The 17059-nt window shown below is 47.9% G+C and overlaps 6 protein-coding genes across 6 annotated transcripts; 3 read left to right on the top strand and 3 right to left on the bottom strand.

Annotated features, from left to right (window-relative positions):
* Window positions 1–231: 231 nt before the first annotated feature.
* On the top strand, window positions 232–483 carry N7466_000467 (uncharacterized protein; the record flags this gene model as incomplete). The annotated part of the gene is made up of 1 exon (XM_057159865.1): window positions 232–483. One exon carries the CDS (start codon window positions 232–234, stop codon window positions 481–483), a length of 252 nt encoding a protein of 83 aa, XP_057026113.1.
* Window positions 484–800: 317 nt separating this feature from the next.
* On the bottom strand, window positions 801–2003 carry N7466_000466 (uncharacterized protein; the record flags this gene model as incomplete). Its single annotated transcript, XM_057159864.1, has 4 exons — window positions 801–960; window positions 1028–1113; window positions 1172–1642; window positions 1710–2003. 4 exons carry the CDS (start codon window positions 2001–2003, stop codon window positions 801–803), a joined length of 1011 nt encoding a protein of 336 aa, XP_057026112.1.
* Window positions 2004–3303: 1300 nt separating this feature from the next.
* N7466_000465 (putative integral membrane protein) lies at window positions 3304–4726 on the bottom strand (the record flags this gene model as incomplete). Its single annotated transcript, XM_057159863.1, has 4 exons — window positions 3304–3788; window positions 3864–3928; window positions 3994–4496; window positions 4571–4726. The coding sequence occupies 4 exons, from the start codon at window positions 4724–4726 to the stop codon at window positions 3304–3306; spliced, it is 1209 nt and encodes a 402-aa protein (XP_057026111.1).
* A 6300-nt stretch (window positions 4727–11026) lies between these two features.
* N7466_000464 (carboxylesterase) lies at window positions 11027–12685 on the top strand (the record flags this gene model as incomplete). The annotated part of the gene is made up of 1 exon (XM_057159862.1): window positions 11027–12685. One exon carries the CDS (start codon window positions 11027–11029, stop codon window positions 12683–12685), a length of 1659 nt encoding a protein of 552 aa, XP_057026110.1.
* Window positions 12686–14063: 1378 nt separating this feature from the next.
* N7466_000463 (uncharacterized protein) lies at window positions 14064–14288 on the top strand (the record flags this gene model as incomplete). The annotated part of the gene is made up of 1 exon (XM_057159861.1): window positions 14064–14288. One exon carries the CDS (start codon window positions 14064–14066, stop codon window positions 14286–14288), a length of 225 nt encoding a protein of 74 aa, XP_057026109.1.
* Window positions 14289–14677: 389 nt separating this feature from the next.
* On the bottom strand, window positions 14678–16047 carry N7466_000462 (mitochondrial 37S ribosomal protein mS45; the record flags this gene model as incomplete). The annotated part of the gene is made up of 2 exons (XM_057159860.1): window positions 14678–15361; window positions 15592–16047. The coding sequence occupies 2 exons, from the start codon at window positions 16045–16047 to the stop codon at window positions 14678–14680; spliced, it is 1140 nt and encodes a 379-aa protein (XP_057026108.1).
* Window positions 16048–17059: the final 1012 nt, after the last annotated feature.

Here is a 17059-nt window from a genome sequence, read left to right as displayed (position 1 = left end):
TAAGCGGACCGATATGAAGGAACTGTAAGAAAGTTGTGTTTAAATAGTAAGACTGTGTCTGAGTTTACATTGTTGACTTTGTTGTACTACACTCGGCAACAAAACAAACACAAAACACGAACGAGATACGAAATACAATAGTCGACTCTTTCTCTTATGTACTTGAGTCAGTCCCATATTACGCGACCAGCCCTTCAAAGTGAAAAACCCCCTCTGACGTGCTTCCAGGAAATGCCTTCATATTCCCTTTACGTCTTTCTTATCATCGTTGGCTGTGTGGTTGTCACGTTCATTGGCTACTCAGTCCACTACATCTCGACAAATGGGTTCTCGGACGACAAGTACGAGCCTGAGATGTCGGATGACCAGAGGCGATATCTGAGGGAAGTGCGCTTTCGAAATTTTCTTGCCCTCGAGGAAGCATGTCGTGCACAGGGTCCTCCTGTTCGACCTCGGGACCGTCTGGGTGCAGTGAGATATTGATGCCTGTTCATCTTACTGGCCATACATGAATTCAATTACGACATTTTTGTACGAACTCAACATCGAAGCTATGCATGAATCCAGCAACGGAATAATATTTTGTGCCACTTTATGCTCAAGATTGTCCACTTTAATGACATGAAATGCCTCCTATTGCTCAGAATTAAGTATTAAAATGATACATAGCGGTGCCAGTTGATATCAACGTTCACGGGAGACTTTTGAAAATATGACAGCTCTCGGATCTATCTGGCCACACATACTAGATTGTAGCCTGGAAAATGCAAGATGATTCGGTCTGCTCGCCAATATTACCATTACAGTGGGGACTTGACGTATGGCCATCCATTTGCCCAGCCTAGCGGATTCCAGCCGTACCTGAAGCCGGCATCGCCATCACCGCCAGCCTGCTTGATAGAGAGCGGGTAATATTGATAGTATAGGACGGGACCGAGATCCTTGTCATTGAGGACACCCCTAGGAGATTCTGTTAGTAAACGCTTCTGCAGTGTAAAGTGTAGGGAAAAATTTGTGGATCACGTACTGTCCGCCAGGGGCGTAAATCTGGTCATGGCTTTGCAGCAAAATAGTGCCGCCTGAATCCAAGCAGGGAATGCCCGACATGTCATACTGTACGAGAATCTGTCAGCGACTTATCATTGTTGTATATGAAGCACCGGGCACTTACGAAATCACCGGTTCCACTCGTGGAGCGGCACATGTGGATACGGTACTCCTCGCCTTGGGCTGGGTATGTCGCCGTGTACGAGCCAGCAACACCGCCACTGAACAGGAGATAGTAGTAATCTTCGTGGTAGAACATGAACGAAGCCTCTTCACGGTGGTTCAGACTAGCATTGAAGGCCAATTGGTGCGGAGTCGCAGAGCCGACTGTCAGCGGACCAGAGATCTCGACCTGGTAGAGATCATCCCAGTAGGAGCCGAATTGCAGATATTGCTTTCCATCAATGGTGATCCAGTTGGGGTCGATCCTGTTGTAGTTGTTATTGGCGGGAATACCGATCACGCCGTGGTCGGTCCATGAACCTGGCTCCATGGTCTCAGACGTGGCCACGCCAACTTGGGAGATCTGCGTGCCAAGCTTGGAAACCACGTAGTACATGTAGTAGATTCCATCTGCGTAGTGGAGGTCCGGAGCCTTTGAGTAACATGTCAATTAGTATCGTGCATAAGTCTATATTAGGGTTTGGAAATCACTCGCATACCCAGATATCATCGCTATCGGCGCCATCAAGCATAATTACCGAACCACCGGGTAGTGCGGGACCTAGATCGTCCCATGGGCCTTCGAGAGAGGGCGAAACCATGGTGTTGATTCCCGTCCCGGTCGAGAAACGGAAGTACATATCATCCGACTCGCGCTGGATCATAGCCGGATCATGTGTCCAGCAATTCCCCAAACAAAAGCCTGGAGGTGGATATGTGGTGGCACTTGAAGCCATAGATGCCGGGACGGCACTGGCCAGCGCAGCTACGCTGAGTAGAATATGGCTGAACATGATGGCGAAGGCAAGCCGGGCCGAGCGGGCTTCCGGGGTAAGACTGGAGGGAAAAGTCGAAAAGACCGATTAATTTTCACTCGGGCAAGGAGATTTCGCATGCGAGGGAGATAAAGTATTTATGTTAGTTTTTAGTCTTGACAGTTGAGATCTTTAGGAATGTTTCCTACAGATCCACCTTTCACCCTGGATAGGGTTTTAGGAGTTGGTACCTGTCTATCATCACATTTCTCCCTCCAGGGCTGTGCAAACCAAAATTAATAGTCAAGAGTAAATATTCAAACATTGATGCACCTGACTGTGCTGTGCATGGAGTAACGCCTAGGCGAGAACTCCGGGGACCAAGGTTGTAAGAGGAATTCCATGTTGATCTTCGACGCTCGGGGTAATTCCCGGTCTATCCCAGGCTTGGAAGTATTTCACTCTAATCTTGGAATCTTGGAAGCCGTAGGCATGCCCATGTTTAGAAGTTTGGTGGCATGAGATCAAGGCATATGCAAAAAATGCCAACCAATTAATATTGAGTGAACCCGGTGGTTCAAATGTTTCAAATCTCATATAAATTTGTGGCTTTTGGCTAATCAGCCACGGCCGCCGTTAGTGCTCCAGGGCTGTATTCCTCACTGAGAGAATACAACCAGCACTAGTGGGGAATAATTTTGATCAAGTGGACAACACCGGGATGGCTGCATGCTTCGGAATTTGGAATGTTAGTAAACAATGCTGGAGCTGTGTTCCGCTTGCAAGGAATGTGTCAGCGCTGAAGTGCTGGCATGCCGCTTAGATCAGAAACAGAAAAGAGAAAAGATCGCTCTGTATACAGAGATGAGACTGAGCAAAATTTGAATATCACTAGCTGTTAATGTTAGGTGCAGAGAAATAGATGTGAAAAATTTGAATTTTTTGGTCAAAGCAAGAGAGAGAGAGAGAGAAAGAAGGGAGAGTAAGACTAGTAGTAGTACTAGAGAGCTTAGAGGCCAAGGCGAATGGCACTAGTCCCAATCGGGAACTAAACAGAGATGGATCATCGATGTCCTGGTCGGTGCTCATGGATGATCTGTCAAAGAAATTCCGGAGTATTCTTGGTAGTCTTGGTAGTAAACGACAAGGACATTTGAAGTAGGCCGTGAGTTCTTTTTCCTGAATCATCATCGTTGGGTTTATGCCTGTATTTTATAAGATATAGGCCTTGAAACATGCAGCGCGGTGTGTTCAAGAGATGAATATTATTAATCTTCTATTCGATCGTAAAGTCGTGTATGGAATGCTATATGTACATTTTTGACATGTATAAAATCAATTATACATGCTCCTTCACGCTGGTATCTCTATAAGTTCTATCTCCATAATCTTCTGTCGCAGTGGTGACCTCAAAAGTCTGTTGAATACCAACTTCCATCTTTCTGCCCGAAGGAAGATGGGGAAGATGAGGGATTTGAGACGAGTGGTCAATGGTCAAGCCCTCTTCACTGCTGTTTGGAGTGGACGATCTTGTCCAGGTGCTTCCGAGGCCTCCCTGGCTTTCAATATTTGTCACCATAACCGCCAATTTATCGGGGCGGAGTTCGCTTCGATTGGATGCGTCCATGGATCCCAGTGGGACGGCACGTTGTCCGCTGTTACCGAGGCGGGGGTTTGAATTCCGTGGGAATCCAGATGAAGGGTAGTTTTCGGAGCGGGAGCCGAGCCAGTGACGGAGGAGGGGACGGAGGGTTGCCAGACTGCCTGCTGTGATTCCGAGACCAGCTTCGGTGCAGGACCAGATGGCAATTTGGTAGGTGGAGTCTTGAAAGAAGAGGCATGTTAGTGATGTTTTCTTTGAATAAGATAGGCGAAGGAATTGAGTAGAGTAGAACGTACAGAGGAAGTCGGGTTCCGCGAATGTCGCAACGAATGGTAAGCGGACGATGACTGCTGATGAGGCACTGGAATGGCTGTTAGTGAATGTGTCGGGCATTTGGGGGATAGATATGATATTGAAGTCACGTACATGCAAGCCATGCTCAGAATTCCAATGACGGCTAGCTTGGCATTCTTTTTCATATGCAGCTTGCGCACGAGGAAGATTGGGAGAATGCCGACAGTGAAATCGCACATTGCCGCGAACACACTGTATATGTAGGTCATGATGATAATGATGTTGATATCGATGCAATGGCCCTCGATAGATGGGTCCTCCTTTGTTCGTGTCCAGAAATAGTTGAGCGGCTTGCATTGCAGAAGCATGAGGAAGAAGAAAATCAATCCGGCAATGACGGTGAGAATCATGACGATGTAGAGAGTCCAGATATGACTCCGCTTAACGGTGATACGCATAAGGAAAATGCACACGGAGATCTTGCATCCAATCGAGGCAAAGCAGTAAGCCACTTCGCAAAACCACCAGTAGCTCATGGCGGTAGAGCGGTTATCGGGTTCCAGGTTCTCGAATTTGTACCCGGTACCATATAGAGTGCCTCCAATCATAGAAGCACAGAAAGCGATATAGAACAGCTGTTTAACGGATTAGCTTTGAGCTTTTTTCTTCCGGTTTTGTTTTTCAAGTTGGTGGAATAAGGAATACTCACAGATGCAAATACCATAGCAGCATCGTCCAGACCAAAGGCCCTTACCACCCGGGCACGGACATAGCAGCGCAGCATGACAGCAATGGTGGCGACGGGCATGAAGACGGCCGCGACCACCTGCACGCCCATCTTCCTAGCATGCTCATCGGATACCATTCTGTCAGTGAAAAGTGACAGGAAGACATGTTGAGATTTTGTGGGGCTCGAGGATCTTTTAAACAGAGATCCGAGGAGCGCATGCACGGCTGGTTTCTGGAAGAAAAGCGAAAACCGGGGATCAGGACAACCCGCGGCTTCAGGGGCGGGTTTAGCGCCCAAAAGGGCTTGACTAGACCGGTCCACCGGGCGAATGGGAAAAGGGGATCGGCATAGTAGCGTGGCGTTGTCAACGGTCGGGAAATGAGAAGAACAAACTGTGCTCCATTTTTTTTTTGGAAAGTTAGATGGGGACAAATTCAGAGTTTGCCTGGTTGATAGGCTGCATGACAGGTCTTTTGACAGAATCTAAATTGGTATCCATTTTCACATTGGTTCATGGAGGAGACGCGGGTCGACAACTACCGAAACATGATTTCTTACTAGGAGCAGGAACATTAGACTAGTCCACTACAGAGCCACTACAGGGAGGCTTCTTAGCTTCTGGTAGTTTGGTTTGACGAGTTGCTGATCCACACCATCGCCGGGCCAATCATCTAGATCTAGCTGCCAAGGCCGCTCGCATTTTTACGCTTTCAGGAAGTGATGCGCAGAGATTTTCCAGATGTTTTATTTTTGTTTTTGTTTTATCTTCCCAAGTTTATTGACAGTTCCGAGCTGTCAGGCTTGGGAGGTTTAGGGGAATTATCAATAGCGTTTATCATGGGTTCCATGGGTGGAGAAACCTTATGGTTCATAAAAACAAAGATCAAACAATCAAACAAAGAATAAACAATCAAACAAAGGTTAAAAGCAAAACAAAAGATTAAATAAAGATTAAACAAAGCGTCTTTGTTCTTCTAAAGATAAGGCTCGTATTGATCTACCGAACACTTGAAAGGGGTCTCTATACTTGTTGTATTTACCTGAAACAACAACGGTCAAGGAATCGAACACAATTGAAAAAAAGCACTCGGTATCTCGGCCAGAACTAAACATTTGAACATCTAAAAAAAACGATCTTCAGGTTTATTGTCCAGTTTGGAAAGTGAGTGTTGCAAATAACAAAAGTCCTGCAATTCCGGATGTGGCGTGCCCTAGCCCTACTTGACCGAACTAGAACTTAGTCACTTGTAATCTCCACCACAACTCCCTCCGTCCCACATGGACGAGAAAAATGGAGTTCTTCACGATGATTAGGGGTCTTCAGAAGCAATCATTCCCTAATTGAGTAAGCAACTTCGCGACAAGCCGGGTATATGATTCAAGTCCCTGGCGGCAATTCACCATGTTACTGCGGCACAAATGTTCCACAATTCACAATGGCACTTGATGCCGAATGTCCGTCCAAAAATCCGGGTCTTGCAAGCGTTCCAGCTTGTAATGTCGCCATGTCTCACATGGAGCTATAAGCACGTGTCACTCCGAGCCACGATTTCCAAGATTTTCGTCTGCCATCGAGCCTTGGTTGAACCTTATCAAACCACAGAAAATCACTAGTATTTTGCCTATTTTTACTTGTGGAGTTAAAATACGCCTGGATATCCCCCTCCGACCACAATAAAAGGGGGAAGCCGGAGAAGGTTTTGGCTGTACCGAGTATACACGGAGTTTTTAACCTAAAATGCTATCTCGTCCCAGCATTTGCAGTGGGCTCCAAGTTCTTTGGAGACTTAGGGGCTTCATGGGGCACAGACCCATGAAAACTTCAATCTGCTCCACTCCATTTCTGGCAGACTTGCCATGAGCGAAGTGGAGTCGCTTTGCTTTACTAATGCGTAAGGCGTCCAGGACTCCTTACTCCGTCAACATCTCCGTCTTCACGGAGATAGGCCCAGGCCCCGACCATCGGCTTCTTACACTCTCGCGTCCATACGAGATATCCGAGTGACCGAGCCTCTTTTTTGAGACAAGCACTATCATATCCACTTTTGCCTGATAAAGGAACTGTACACGATCCAGCGTAACCCAAATCAGAATTAACGCGTCAATGGCACTCGTGTGTAGAAGAAAAAAAAAATTGAGTATCTGATCTGTGCTTCATGCATGTGCTTGATGCTTCATAATTCATGATCTGAAATAATAGGGGTCAACTATGGAGTGAAGATCAGCACGTTTCAATTGACTACCGAGTACCAATTACTAACATGGGTCCTCTAGCTGGCTGACTCCAGTTTTCTGGTGAAAACAAGTCGTTAGCACGGAGAACGGAGACAAGTGAACAGGGTGGGATAACGCTCACTCAGTGGGCGGAAATCCACGCGGATAGGAGCGCCCCGGCGCCTGCGCTAAAATGGTGGATTCGAGGATAATTTCACCCACTGAGTACCAAAGAACGTAAGAAAAATAGAGCTCTCCATAATTCCAACCAATCCTTGAATCCAAATTGGATTCGGCAATTCGTACCTTGTGGTCGCCAAGTATTGAGGCGATGAGTATCCGTGCTCCATACATACGCGGGAGTTCGCAGGCCTTTAGCATAGGTATTTCGCTTCGACAACAGAAGCTCGCCAAACGGAGTGTCAAGAGGTTCTCCGTAGTCTAGACTTGTCTCGGGAGTTGAAAATCCACAAAGCTCCATTGATTCCCACTTGATAGCTCTAGAGGCTTGCCAGCAACGACTTTGGTCAGCAGCATTTACCCCTTTCTCTCGTTCGCTTTCCACCAACGTCGCCTCTTTACTCCTCTCTCCTCCACCCAGAGTTTTTTTTTCTCTTAGCGGGATCCATACTCGGTTCCAAACCTTTGCGATCCTCTTTCTCGTACTATTGAACAAAAGCTTAAAAAAGGCGGGAGCTACAGCCTCCTATACATTGACTTGGCCTTTCCTAAAAAAAGGTCGGGGCTCGAGCACAATCACTCGGCTTCCGAGTCCTACTTCCTGGTTCATACTTGTATTTCGAGTTCAAGTGTCTATTAGTCTTGGTGCAATCGAAGAATTGAGAAAAATATGATGGATCAGTTCAAAGGTTACTGACTGAATGCCTCAGGCCCGACACAAACTAGTCCGAATATTGAACTTTCTTGGATTCAAATGTTGCATCTTAAGCTTATCATATGAACCTATAGCTTCAGCAAATTACCACATATCCTTCCGGAGTTGACAGAGAATTTCATTTGAAGTCGTGTGTGCAGGTTGTAGCGGCGATTGAGAGGGTGATAGCACTCGCAACATTGAACTGATACCTGCCGACCTCCATGCGAGAACCACATGCGGACTTTATATACACATTCCCCAACTTTTCCTAGATGTAATTGACTCTGATTCAAATTGTTGCCACGGTTTCAACGAATATCTGTGATGAGAGGTCGCTAGATAGGGGCGGATCCGCACCGTAGTATCACAAGTGATATCCAGCACTTGAGTAGTTATTGTTGTATGCCCCTGGTTTTGAGCGAGACTCCATACATAAGCTTCAATGTTGAGGGGCTCTGCGGTCATCCACAATGTGTCAATCGGGTTATACATACACGAGGATTTTATGTATCCAGGAGTAGCTTTATCACGTAAACCAGCTTTCAAATGTCATTGGCATTACACTACGTGTATCTTGTCACTCGGAATTATATATGTATACTGGTCCCGCATGTCGGCTCGCGTGATAGGCGTGGCAGGCGTGGCGGCTACACTTCAATCCGTGCGGGAATACGGAGCCAAGAAGGCCTCGTTGGCTGCAACTCTTTGGCTGTAATGAATCTTGGTTTCTTCAGGATGACGTCGTGTCTAGACTCAGCACGGGGCACAGCAACCTCCGCTCGTGCCTTCTTCATTTTTTCGGCATCGTGAACAGACACACCATTTGAATATAAATAGAAACTCATGGTATCGTCAATCATCCAGAAGCCTCCCCTTATATCCGTTGATTTTCGACCGTCAACTCTTCCGCTATCACAGACCGACGAGAACCGTGTTTCTTTGGCCGCGTGGCCGGCGGGGCCTGCGTGGTCTTTCTTTCGGTGCAGAGAGCGTCGTTGACATGGCTTTTCCGTTTTTCTTTTTCGGCGATAGCGGGGCCAAATCTTCACTGGCGTCATCAGAACTCGCAGTCATAGGGCAGAACCCAGGGAATCACTATGGATAACATTCAAGCAATACACAACGAGATACGACATGATACCCAATCATCATGATTTGTAGGTATCTACGATGCGCCTCAATTGTGACATCGGTGGTGGCAGGTATCTCCATTGTAATCGATTTGAGATGATGTGAAATTGAAGTAAAATGTTCAATGCTGGAACAGCGATGATGTGAAATGAAAGTTCAAGAAGAAATTTCTAAAAATATAGAGTGGATGACGGTATGATTTGAAAGGAGAAAAGGAACATTTGAAAGGGATATGTCTCGAGGTTTATATATAATAGATGGCAAGATCAAGTGATAAAGTAGTGATTAACAAGCTTGCTTGATAAGTTCATTCAAAGATTCACTTCCAAGGTTCAGTGCTCTTAGATAGTGAACTTGAATGAAATATAAACGAGAGAGAATTAACAAATGCGTTTTATTGGCGATATGAGGCTAAACTGAGATGGATTATGCCAGCATTTTTTCAATTTCTAAATTTAATCTCCAGGCGCCTATCATTTCCATTTTGCAGGTCTGTATGTCTAGATACCGTTTTTCTCTTTCTCTCTCTTGAGGACTGAATTAAGAAGGTTTTCCTTCCGGCGAAAAGATACTTGGAGTTAATTCAGAACAGCTGTTGGCTCGGCTTAAATCGGTAGGGAGCAGCGACTTGTAAAAAACACTCAACTCGCCAGTACCGACAGAAACCCGAGTGAGACAAGGTTTCGTTCAGGAGCACGAGCACGAGGCCAGGCTAAGCCAAGAGATGGATAAGCTGAAGTGACCAGTGGTTCTGTATGGGACTTGCAGATCAAGGGTTAGAATGGTGTGCTTTGTATTCCTCCAGTGTTGCAGTATTTTTTTTTAAGTTGCGGGGGCAAGTCTATGGTTGGAAAGGACTCGGAGGGTCTTTTATGACCTCCGGGGCCAAAATAAGAATGAAGGGCCGTGTGTGATTCCGAAGTTCAGTGATAGAATAGAGAAGAAGTGGCTAGTAGAGCAACTGGAATGCACCTGAGCCAAGAATGAGGGGTTCAAGAAGATGTTCCAACCTGAGACCGGAAGCCCACTGAAGGCATCTGAGAGGGTCATGGTCTGGACTTTGGCAAGATGACTTTGAACGCCAAGATGAAGGAAGTTTGGCACTTGCCCAGGGCATTGGCAAATAGCCACTCACAATGCTCTAACCCCTCACATGTGCAAATTATCTGGCCTCAATTCCATAAAAATGAATCTTCACTTGATAAATTTTCCAGCACATCAAGCCTCCAAAAAGATTTCCTCCGTCCCCCGCCGCTCTCCGCGCCGTGTGGATTGAGTGTTACCACTGGTGGCTGGATTTGTTCTGCATGTCAATTGTTGGTGGCTTCCAGATAGCCTATTAATGAAGTCGAAACACAACTCAGACGGGCTAATAGAGACAGAATAAACACTCTATAGCATGCGTGTTCCGGAGACAGCGGAGAGTCCGGAACATTGTAGCATCTATGCCGTACCTGCATGATGGTCTGAGGTCGGAGAATGTGGGAGAAATTCGGCCGACTTTCCTCAATGCGGAAAATCGCCCCGACGACTACCAAAACTCCCCGACTCCCAGCCTGCTTTTGTTACACCCCCTCACATCATTTCTTCATCAAACACGCGGCCCACCATTGTACCTGGCAGGATTGGTACTAAACGGTATATGATCGCCATGCTCATAATTTTATCCCCGCTTTATTGCAGGTTCGGTAATTGAACTCTTCAGGCTTTCTCGCGGTTTGCACTGCATCAATTGAACCGACATTAAAACGACATCGGTTTTGTAGAATTCATTTGTCGATCCTGACGACTATCATCGACAATCCGAGCATGGAGGCAACGGTTATTGATCTGATTTGATCTGATATCGCCCGTGCGCACAATTCATACATACTAGTAAATGAAAGAGGGTCTCGAGCTCTATGGATTTGAGTCTGTTTGACCAATAACTTGCTGTCGTCATCCCAGCCAAGCCTCGGCCCTACCCCCGAAGTCTGCTCCCACATTCGGGGTTTAGTATTCAAGCCTCACCCGAGATGATCGTCAATCAACCTTTGCAAGAAGACGGAGACGTCTTCCCGTCTTGGCAAGTATCATCCATGGGTGGTGCAACCGGGTCCCCAGGGAATTGACTGCATATTGTACGTATATAAGGATCCATGGGGGCCCGTTGATCAATTGACTTCGCTCCATCCTTCTCAATTACCTCCTCCAGTCTGGATCAATTCAACTAAATGACGTCCTTCGTGAACAAGGGCCTTGCGGCCTTGGCCCTTGGTGCTGCCGTCGCCGAGGCTCAGCTTTGGGACAAGGTCATTCAGACCTCCCTCGGTCCTGTCAAGGGTTACAAGTACTTCAACGAGTCGACTCTTGAGACATACTTCAATCGTTCCGAATCCAATGTCACAGCTTACTTGGGCATTCCCTTCGCTGCTGATACCGGTTACCAGAACCGTTGGAAGCCCCCACAGCCCCGCGAGTCTTGGAATGAGACTTATGATGCCACTTCGTGGGGTCACCCTTGCCCTAGCAATGGTGTCGACAATATCAGCGAGGACTGTCTGAACCTGAACGTCTGGACCAACGCCGGTACCGCAGATGCTAAGCATCCAGTTATTCTCTGGAACCAGGGTTCTGATGAGACCAGCAACGATGCTTGGTGGTATGGTGGTGGTATGGCTTTGAAGGATGTCATCTTAATCACCTTCAACCGTCGTGACGATGTCTTCGGCTATCTTTCTCACGCTGACCTCAATGCCGAGGGCCTCGCGGCCACTGGCCACAACACATCCGGTAACTATGGTGTGCTCGACCAGCTGGAGGTTCTCAAGTGGATCCAGAAGAACATTGCCAACTTTGGTGGTGATCCCGACCGCGTCACCGTTGCTGGCCAGTCTTTCGGTTCCTCGCAGGTCTACCATGCCGTGAATAGCCCTCTCTTCAAGGGCTACTTCCACGGTGGTATTTCTGAGTCCGGTATCCGTTGGCCCCGCGACCCCATGCTAGCGGGTCTTGCTACCTCCTACAACAACATGTCGGCTGCCCTCTTCCACGGCACAAACTACACCACCTTCCACAATGCTTCTACCATCGCAGAGATGCGGGAGAAGTCTATGGAAGACCTTCTGATTGGCTCCCAGGACCGCGTCAACAGTACTTGGATCTGGTGGGTGACCGCTCTGTCCGCCGACTACCCCTTGATCTTCAAGCCTGTGCTGGACGACTACGTCCTTCCTGGGAAGTACATCGACTCCTTGAAGAACGGCCCTGCCAACGACGTCCCCGTCATCACCGGTAACGCCAAAGACGAGTCTGGCGCCGCCCTCTCCACCGACTACACCCTGGAGGAGTACAAGTCCTACTGCACTCTCAAGTATGGCGATCTCGCTAAGCGTTACTTCGAGCTCTACCCTGCCACAACCAACCAGACTCTCGCCGATCACGCCTGGAACGCCGCTGCTCGTGATATGTCGGTCGTTGGTTCATGGGCCTACGGCACTGAGTGGTACAAGGCTGCCACCGCGGACTTCTACACCTACTACTGGACCCACGCTCCCCCGGGTCAGAACCAGGGTGCTTTCCACCAGTCGGAGATCATGTACGCGCTGAACGCCCTCTACGCCAACGCGGATACCTACCCCTTCACCGCCATCGATTACGAGATCCAGGAACAGATGTCCTCCTACTGGGCTAACTTCGCCAAGACCCTCAACCCTAACCTAGGTGGTTCCTACCAAGGTAGTGGTAAGCTCGCTGAGTGGACCCCCAACACCGCCAACGGTACCAAGGTCGTTATGGAGCTGGGCAACTACTTCGGCAACGTCCCCATTGCCCGCGGCCAGAAATATGTCGATTTCATCATGGACTACTTCTCCCAGCAGTTCGCTTACTAAAAGGAGTCACGTTCTGCGGGATTTACATTGTAAATATAGCTTAAAGCTCTCGAAGGAAAATACAATTCTCTGTGAACATATTTATTCCAGATGTCTCATGGGGGGTCTACTTCCAGTGTTCAAATGTTGGGAAATTGAGTGCCTATGACCGGGTCATATGTACGAATCATACAAGAACATTTATGTAAAATGGAAGATTTGAAAGAACTTCAACTCGAGCACTTGAGATCTGTAGGTAGAATTCCAATGTGAGTTTGAATGAGTAAACTCAGACCCTCACTTGAGTGCTCAATGTGAGCGCCGATTCACCTAATTTCAATGTTTCAGACTCTAATCCGACAATCACTACCCAATTCATCCATCTAGACCATCTGTCGTCATGCCTGCAGAAATTATTGCATATGCATACATCAATAGTACATGGCACATGCACACATGCAGTGTGCATAACCTTCCAAGGCTGGAACATACAGCCTCGATTCAATGTTCGGCCACGCCGACAAACCAGGTGACGTCCACATGCAAAAGGTCCGTACAACCTCGGGCAGCATTTGAAGCCCCAAATGCATACTCCGTATCTGAGCGTCGGGAGCTGAACCTTCGCACTACAGTTGCGATTCCAACGTCCAATAATACGATCCAGGCTACCTGACCCCGCCGATCTTATCGATTCGAAGATCTACAGAGTACAGCTCACATCAATATTGCAGATCCGAGTGTACTGGGGTACCACGCGTGCCCTTGGGGGGTCCAGCCATTCAAAAGGCTTCCTTTGGGGGATGTGAGGCAAGCTCCTTATGCACGTGTACGGCGTGCTGGGGTCGTACATTTGCAGCTCGGTGCTTTGGGCCTTTGGCTTTGGCTGGGAGGATCGGAGTACATATTGATGTTTGTCCGCCCCCCCCCTCGTTCTTTTGGGGGTTTGTTTTCTTTTGCTGCTGCGCTTCAGGGCTTTGCTTCCAGCCTCGATTAAATCTCAAACGATTTGATTTTATAAGTGCTCGCATTCCCTTGTTTTGGGAAACAATTTCGATTCGAAATATTAAGGATCTTGCTCTTACAAGCTTCGACTAGGTAGGTGCTGAGCATGTTTTTCAAGTTCTTTTTGAGATACTTGCATGTGATTCCATTTCAAAGTCCCCTGGTCATCTGCTGGTCTTCATAGCGAGCTGTAGAGCTCGTGACTGTGCCCTTGGCCCTCCACCACCTCCCCGTTTATCAAGGCCTTTCCCCTTTCTACTTCTTTTCAAGCTTGTAAAACTAACGCGAAAAAGAACTCTTCAAATATATCAAAAAATTGAAGCGAAACAATACTGCCATACATCTCAGGCCTATGATATCCGCGGAGTCTTCGAACCCTACTAGTACAACCACAACCATGCAGCCACCCGTGTCGTCTTCCCCTCCCAGCCACGACACTACCAATAAAAATACCACCGGCGGTGATGCAACATGGACTCGAGGTTTATTCGCATCCATTTGGGGGTTCTTTTCAAATGTATCATCTGGGGAGGATTCCGAGGCTGATGCTGTTGGGGCATGGGTTGGGGTGCGCAGTGGGCGGGGTCGGGGTCGGTGTCGCTCTGTTGGGGAGGTTCGATGAAATGATCTATGATTTGACGACATCTATGGACCGGCATGATCATTGTTTGTTTCGGGCGACTGCGGGCTTTCGGTCGGGCAATGTATTAGGTACTATATCAACGTTCAGTGTTCGCTTCAATGCATCTTCAAAAATGTTCAACATTTTCTGCAGTATACCTAGTCATCTATGAAGTAATGAACAGTTCAAGACGGTCGAGGGAGAAAAGATGATAATTGGAAATGAATCGATTTCCATAGATGGTATAGTAGATACATGGGGATAATAGAGACATTCGCCATACACAAGTATAGTACAAATACAGTTCGTCCCGGGAAGACTCAATCTCCAACCGGGACTCACAGACGCTTAAAGACACAAAGGGTTATACAGAATCATCGAGTAATGGCTTAGGCCTCCACGCGAGTAGGGATCTTGACCGTGCCACGAGTGCGGTCGTTGGTAGGAACACCGTAGCGACGGCCAGGTGCCCAGTGAGCACGGCCATCGACACCGACGGTCTCCTTGGTGAAGACCGCATCCTTGACACGGTAGTCAAAGCGTCCGCCGGCAGGCTCGATGGTGTTCACGCTCTTCTCGCGGCGTTCCTGAGCACGATCCCGACGCTTCTTCTCGGCCTCCTCCTGGCGTTGAAGGCGCTGTGTGTGACGCTCACCGACCGCGCGGCGCTCATTAGGATTAGACATACGGTCACGCTCCAGCTGAACCAGTTGCGGGTGAGGGATGCGCAGATCCGCAGGCTGGAGGACCTGGCGGGCATTGGCACCCTTGCCGACCCACTCAATCGAGTGAGGGTTTTGCACGATCTCTTCGACAAGATCGGAGGGATGAGAGATCTGTGCCTTGCGATCATTCTCCATTGCGGGGGCTCCAGAAAATACTCGACCAGCATCAACTCGAGTGAACGCGCGGGATTCAGGAACGGGGTAGAAAATTTGGGAGCCAGTGGAAGGATGGACAGGAAGGTCGTTAATGGGCTCGTGGAAATTTGGACGTTCGCCCCTATCGGCAAGGGGAGTGATCGGAATCATTTCGTGCACTGCCCGAGCATATGGCAAGGCCATGGGTTTACCCTGTTGCAGATGAGATTAGCAACCATCGAAAATAGACATCCAGAGTTTAGATAAAGAATGTTGATAGCGAGCAATTCAGTTTAAAGGAAATTTCTAACCAGTCAAGCAATGCTTGTGTCTTCAAGACTAATCGATTTTTTCTTGACTCATCATATGCGTCGGAGGGAAGGGACTTCAAAACGAAGCCGAGGGACAGAAAGGGAAGGAGGAATAGAAGGAGAAAAGCTTACCTGTGATTTTTGTCTTCGCTCCAGCTCTACCAAGCGTACGACTGCTGCGATACGCTTCATATCGATACCAAGCTCGACACTGACGGCACGCAGACTCTTCTTCTTCTCCACAACGCGAACGTAAACTTCGTTCCGCAGGTCTTCACTGAGGACACTTTCACTAACGAAATTCCGGTTGTTGGGGAACGGACGTGTGGTATCAGTGAGATCTGAGTCTCGTGCATCTTTCAAGTAATTGGTCTCGCCAGGAATATGATGCTTCAAGGCAGCTCCTTGGGTGTTAAGCCACTCGAACATTTGCCGACGGAGCTTGGTCTGGGGAGCGGCCGTGGCCGAGAATTGGCGGGAGAGGGATTGTGATGAAGAGCATAGTGATGGAATAGAGGATGGTTGGGATGAGGAAGTGAGATAGGGGAGAAGTGCGTTGGACACGCGGGTTTGGATCCGGGGCGCCATCTGAGTGAGGGGGCTTTTGCCCTGAGAATTATCAAATCTGATAAATCAATGCTAAAAGAGGGTATGCAATTATTAATCCACAAAAGCAGCGGCCAACGACAAGCCTAGTGCTGCAATTGGGTGAGTTGGGGGGATTGCGGGTGTTGGGGGTTTATGTTTGTGGCAGGGAAAGAAACTTTTTCGGCGAGGGAATTCAAGTTGGCGTGGTGTGTCACGTGCCTAGCTTCCCCAGCATCCGCTCTTCAACTCACCAGTTCACAGCTCCCAGATGGTACCAGTCTGTCCTTCTCTTCTGTAGAACGAGCCTTATTTTCCATCCAAATCACTGAATCCTGTAGAAGCGGCACTACCAATTCTTCGTCTGCATCTAGTCCCTGAGCCTGAGTTACGAAGGGATGAGCGGAAGTAATATGAACGGATAAATGTTCCAGTTGTTCGAGGATGGGAATCAAAGCTTCTACTACTACTGTTGAAGCAAGAGACAACTCCCTCATGATCTACCTCCATGCCACCAAAGATTACAACCCTTTTGACCTGAGTGTTAGTAGCGCTGATGGGCGGAGAAAGTATGGGAGTGGGAAAAGCTCCCGACACTTGAAGTGCAGCGAGTTTGCCCAGCTGGGTTCTGCGGTGGCCTCTTCTCGTTTATACTGGGAAGATGACATCTGGAGGAAAGATTGGATCGAAGCCCACTTGTTGTCGCAAAACATTTGAACCCTTTCATAACCTGTGTTTGTCAAGTCACAATACAAAACAACACTATTTATTCTTACACATGTGCATAAGGCCATGAACAAGGATGTCTTACCTAGTAGGTATGGCCTCGGGATAGATGAGAACTTCTTGGAAATTGGCTCCATGGTTTCTGAGCTGAAAGTTTTCGGATTTAAAGACATGATCCAGTTACCAATCTACAGTATATCAAGTACATATTGAAGCAAGTATATCAGTATCAGGTCCACCAAGCAAGGCAGAAAGAGTGTGAGTAAATAAAGACACAAGGGGTACTAAT

This window comes from Penicillium verhagenii (genome assembly GCF_028828195.1).
Source record: "Penicillium verhagenii strain IBT 33310 chromosome Unknown utg000002l_segment0_segment0, whole genome shotgun sequence".
Classification (NCBI taxonomy): Eukaryota; Fungi; Ascomycota; class Eurotiomycetes; order Eurotiales; family Aspergillaceae; genus Penicillium; species Penicillium verhagenii.
This window is presented reverse-complemented; position numbering and strand designations above follow the sequence as displayed.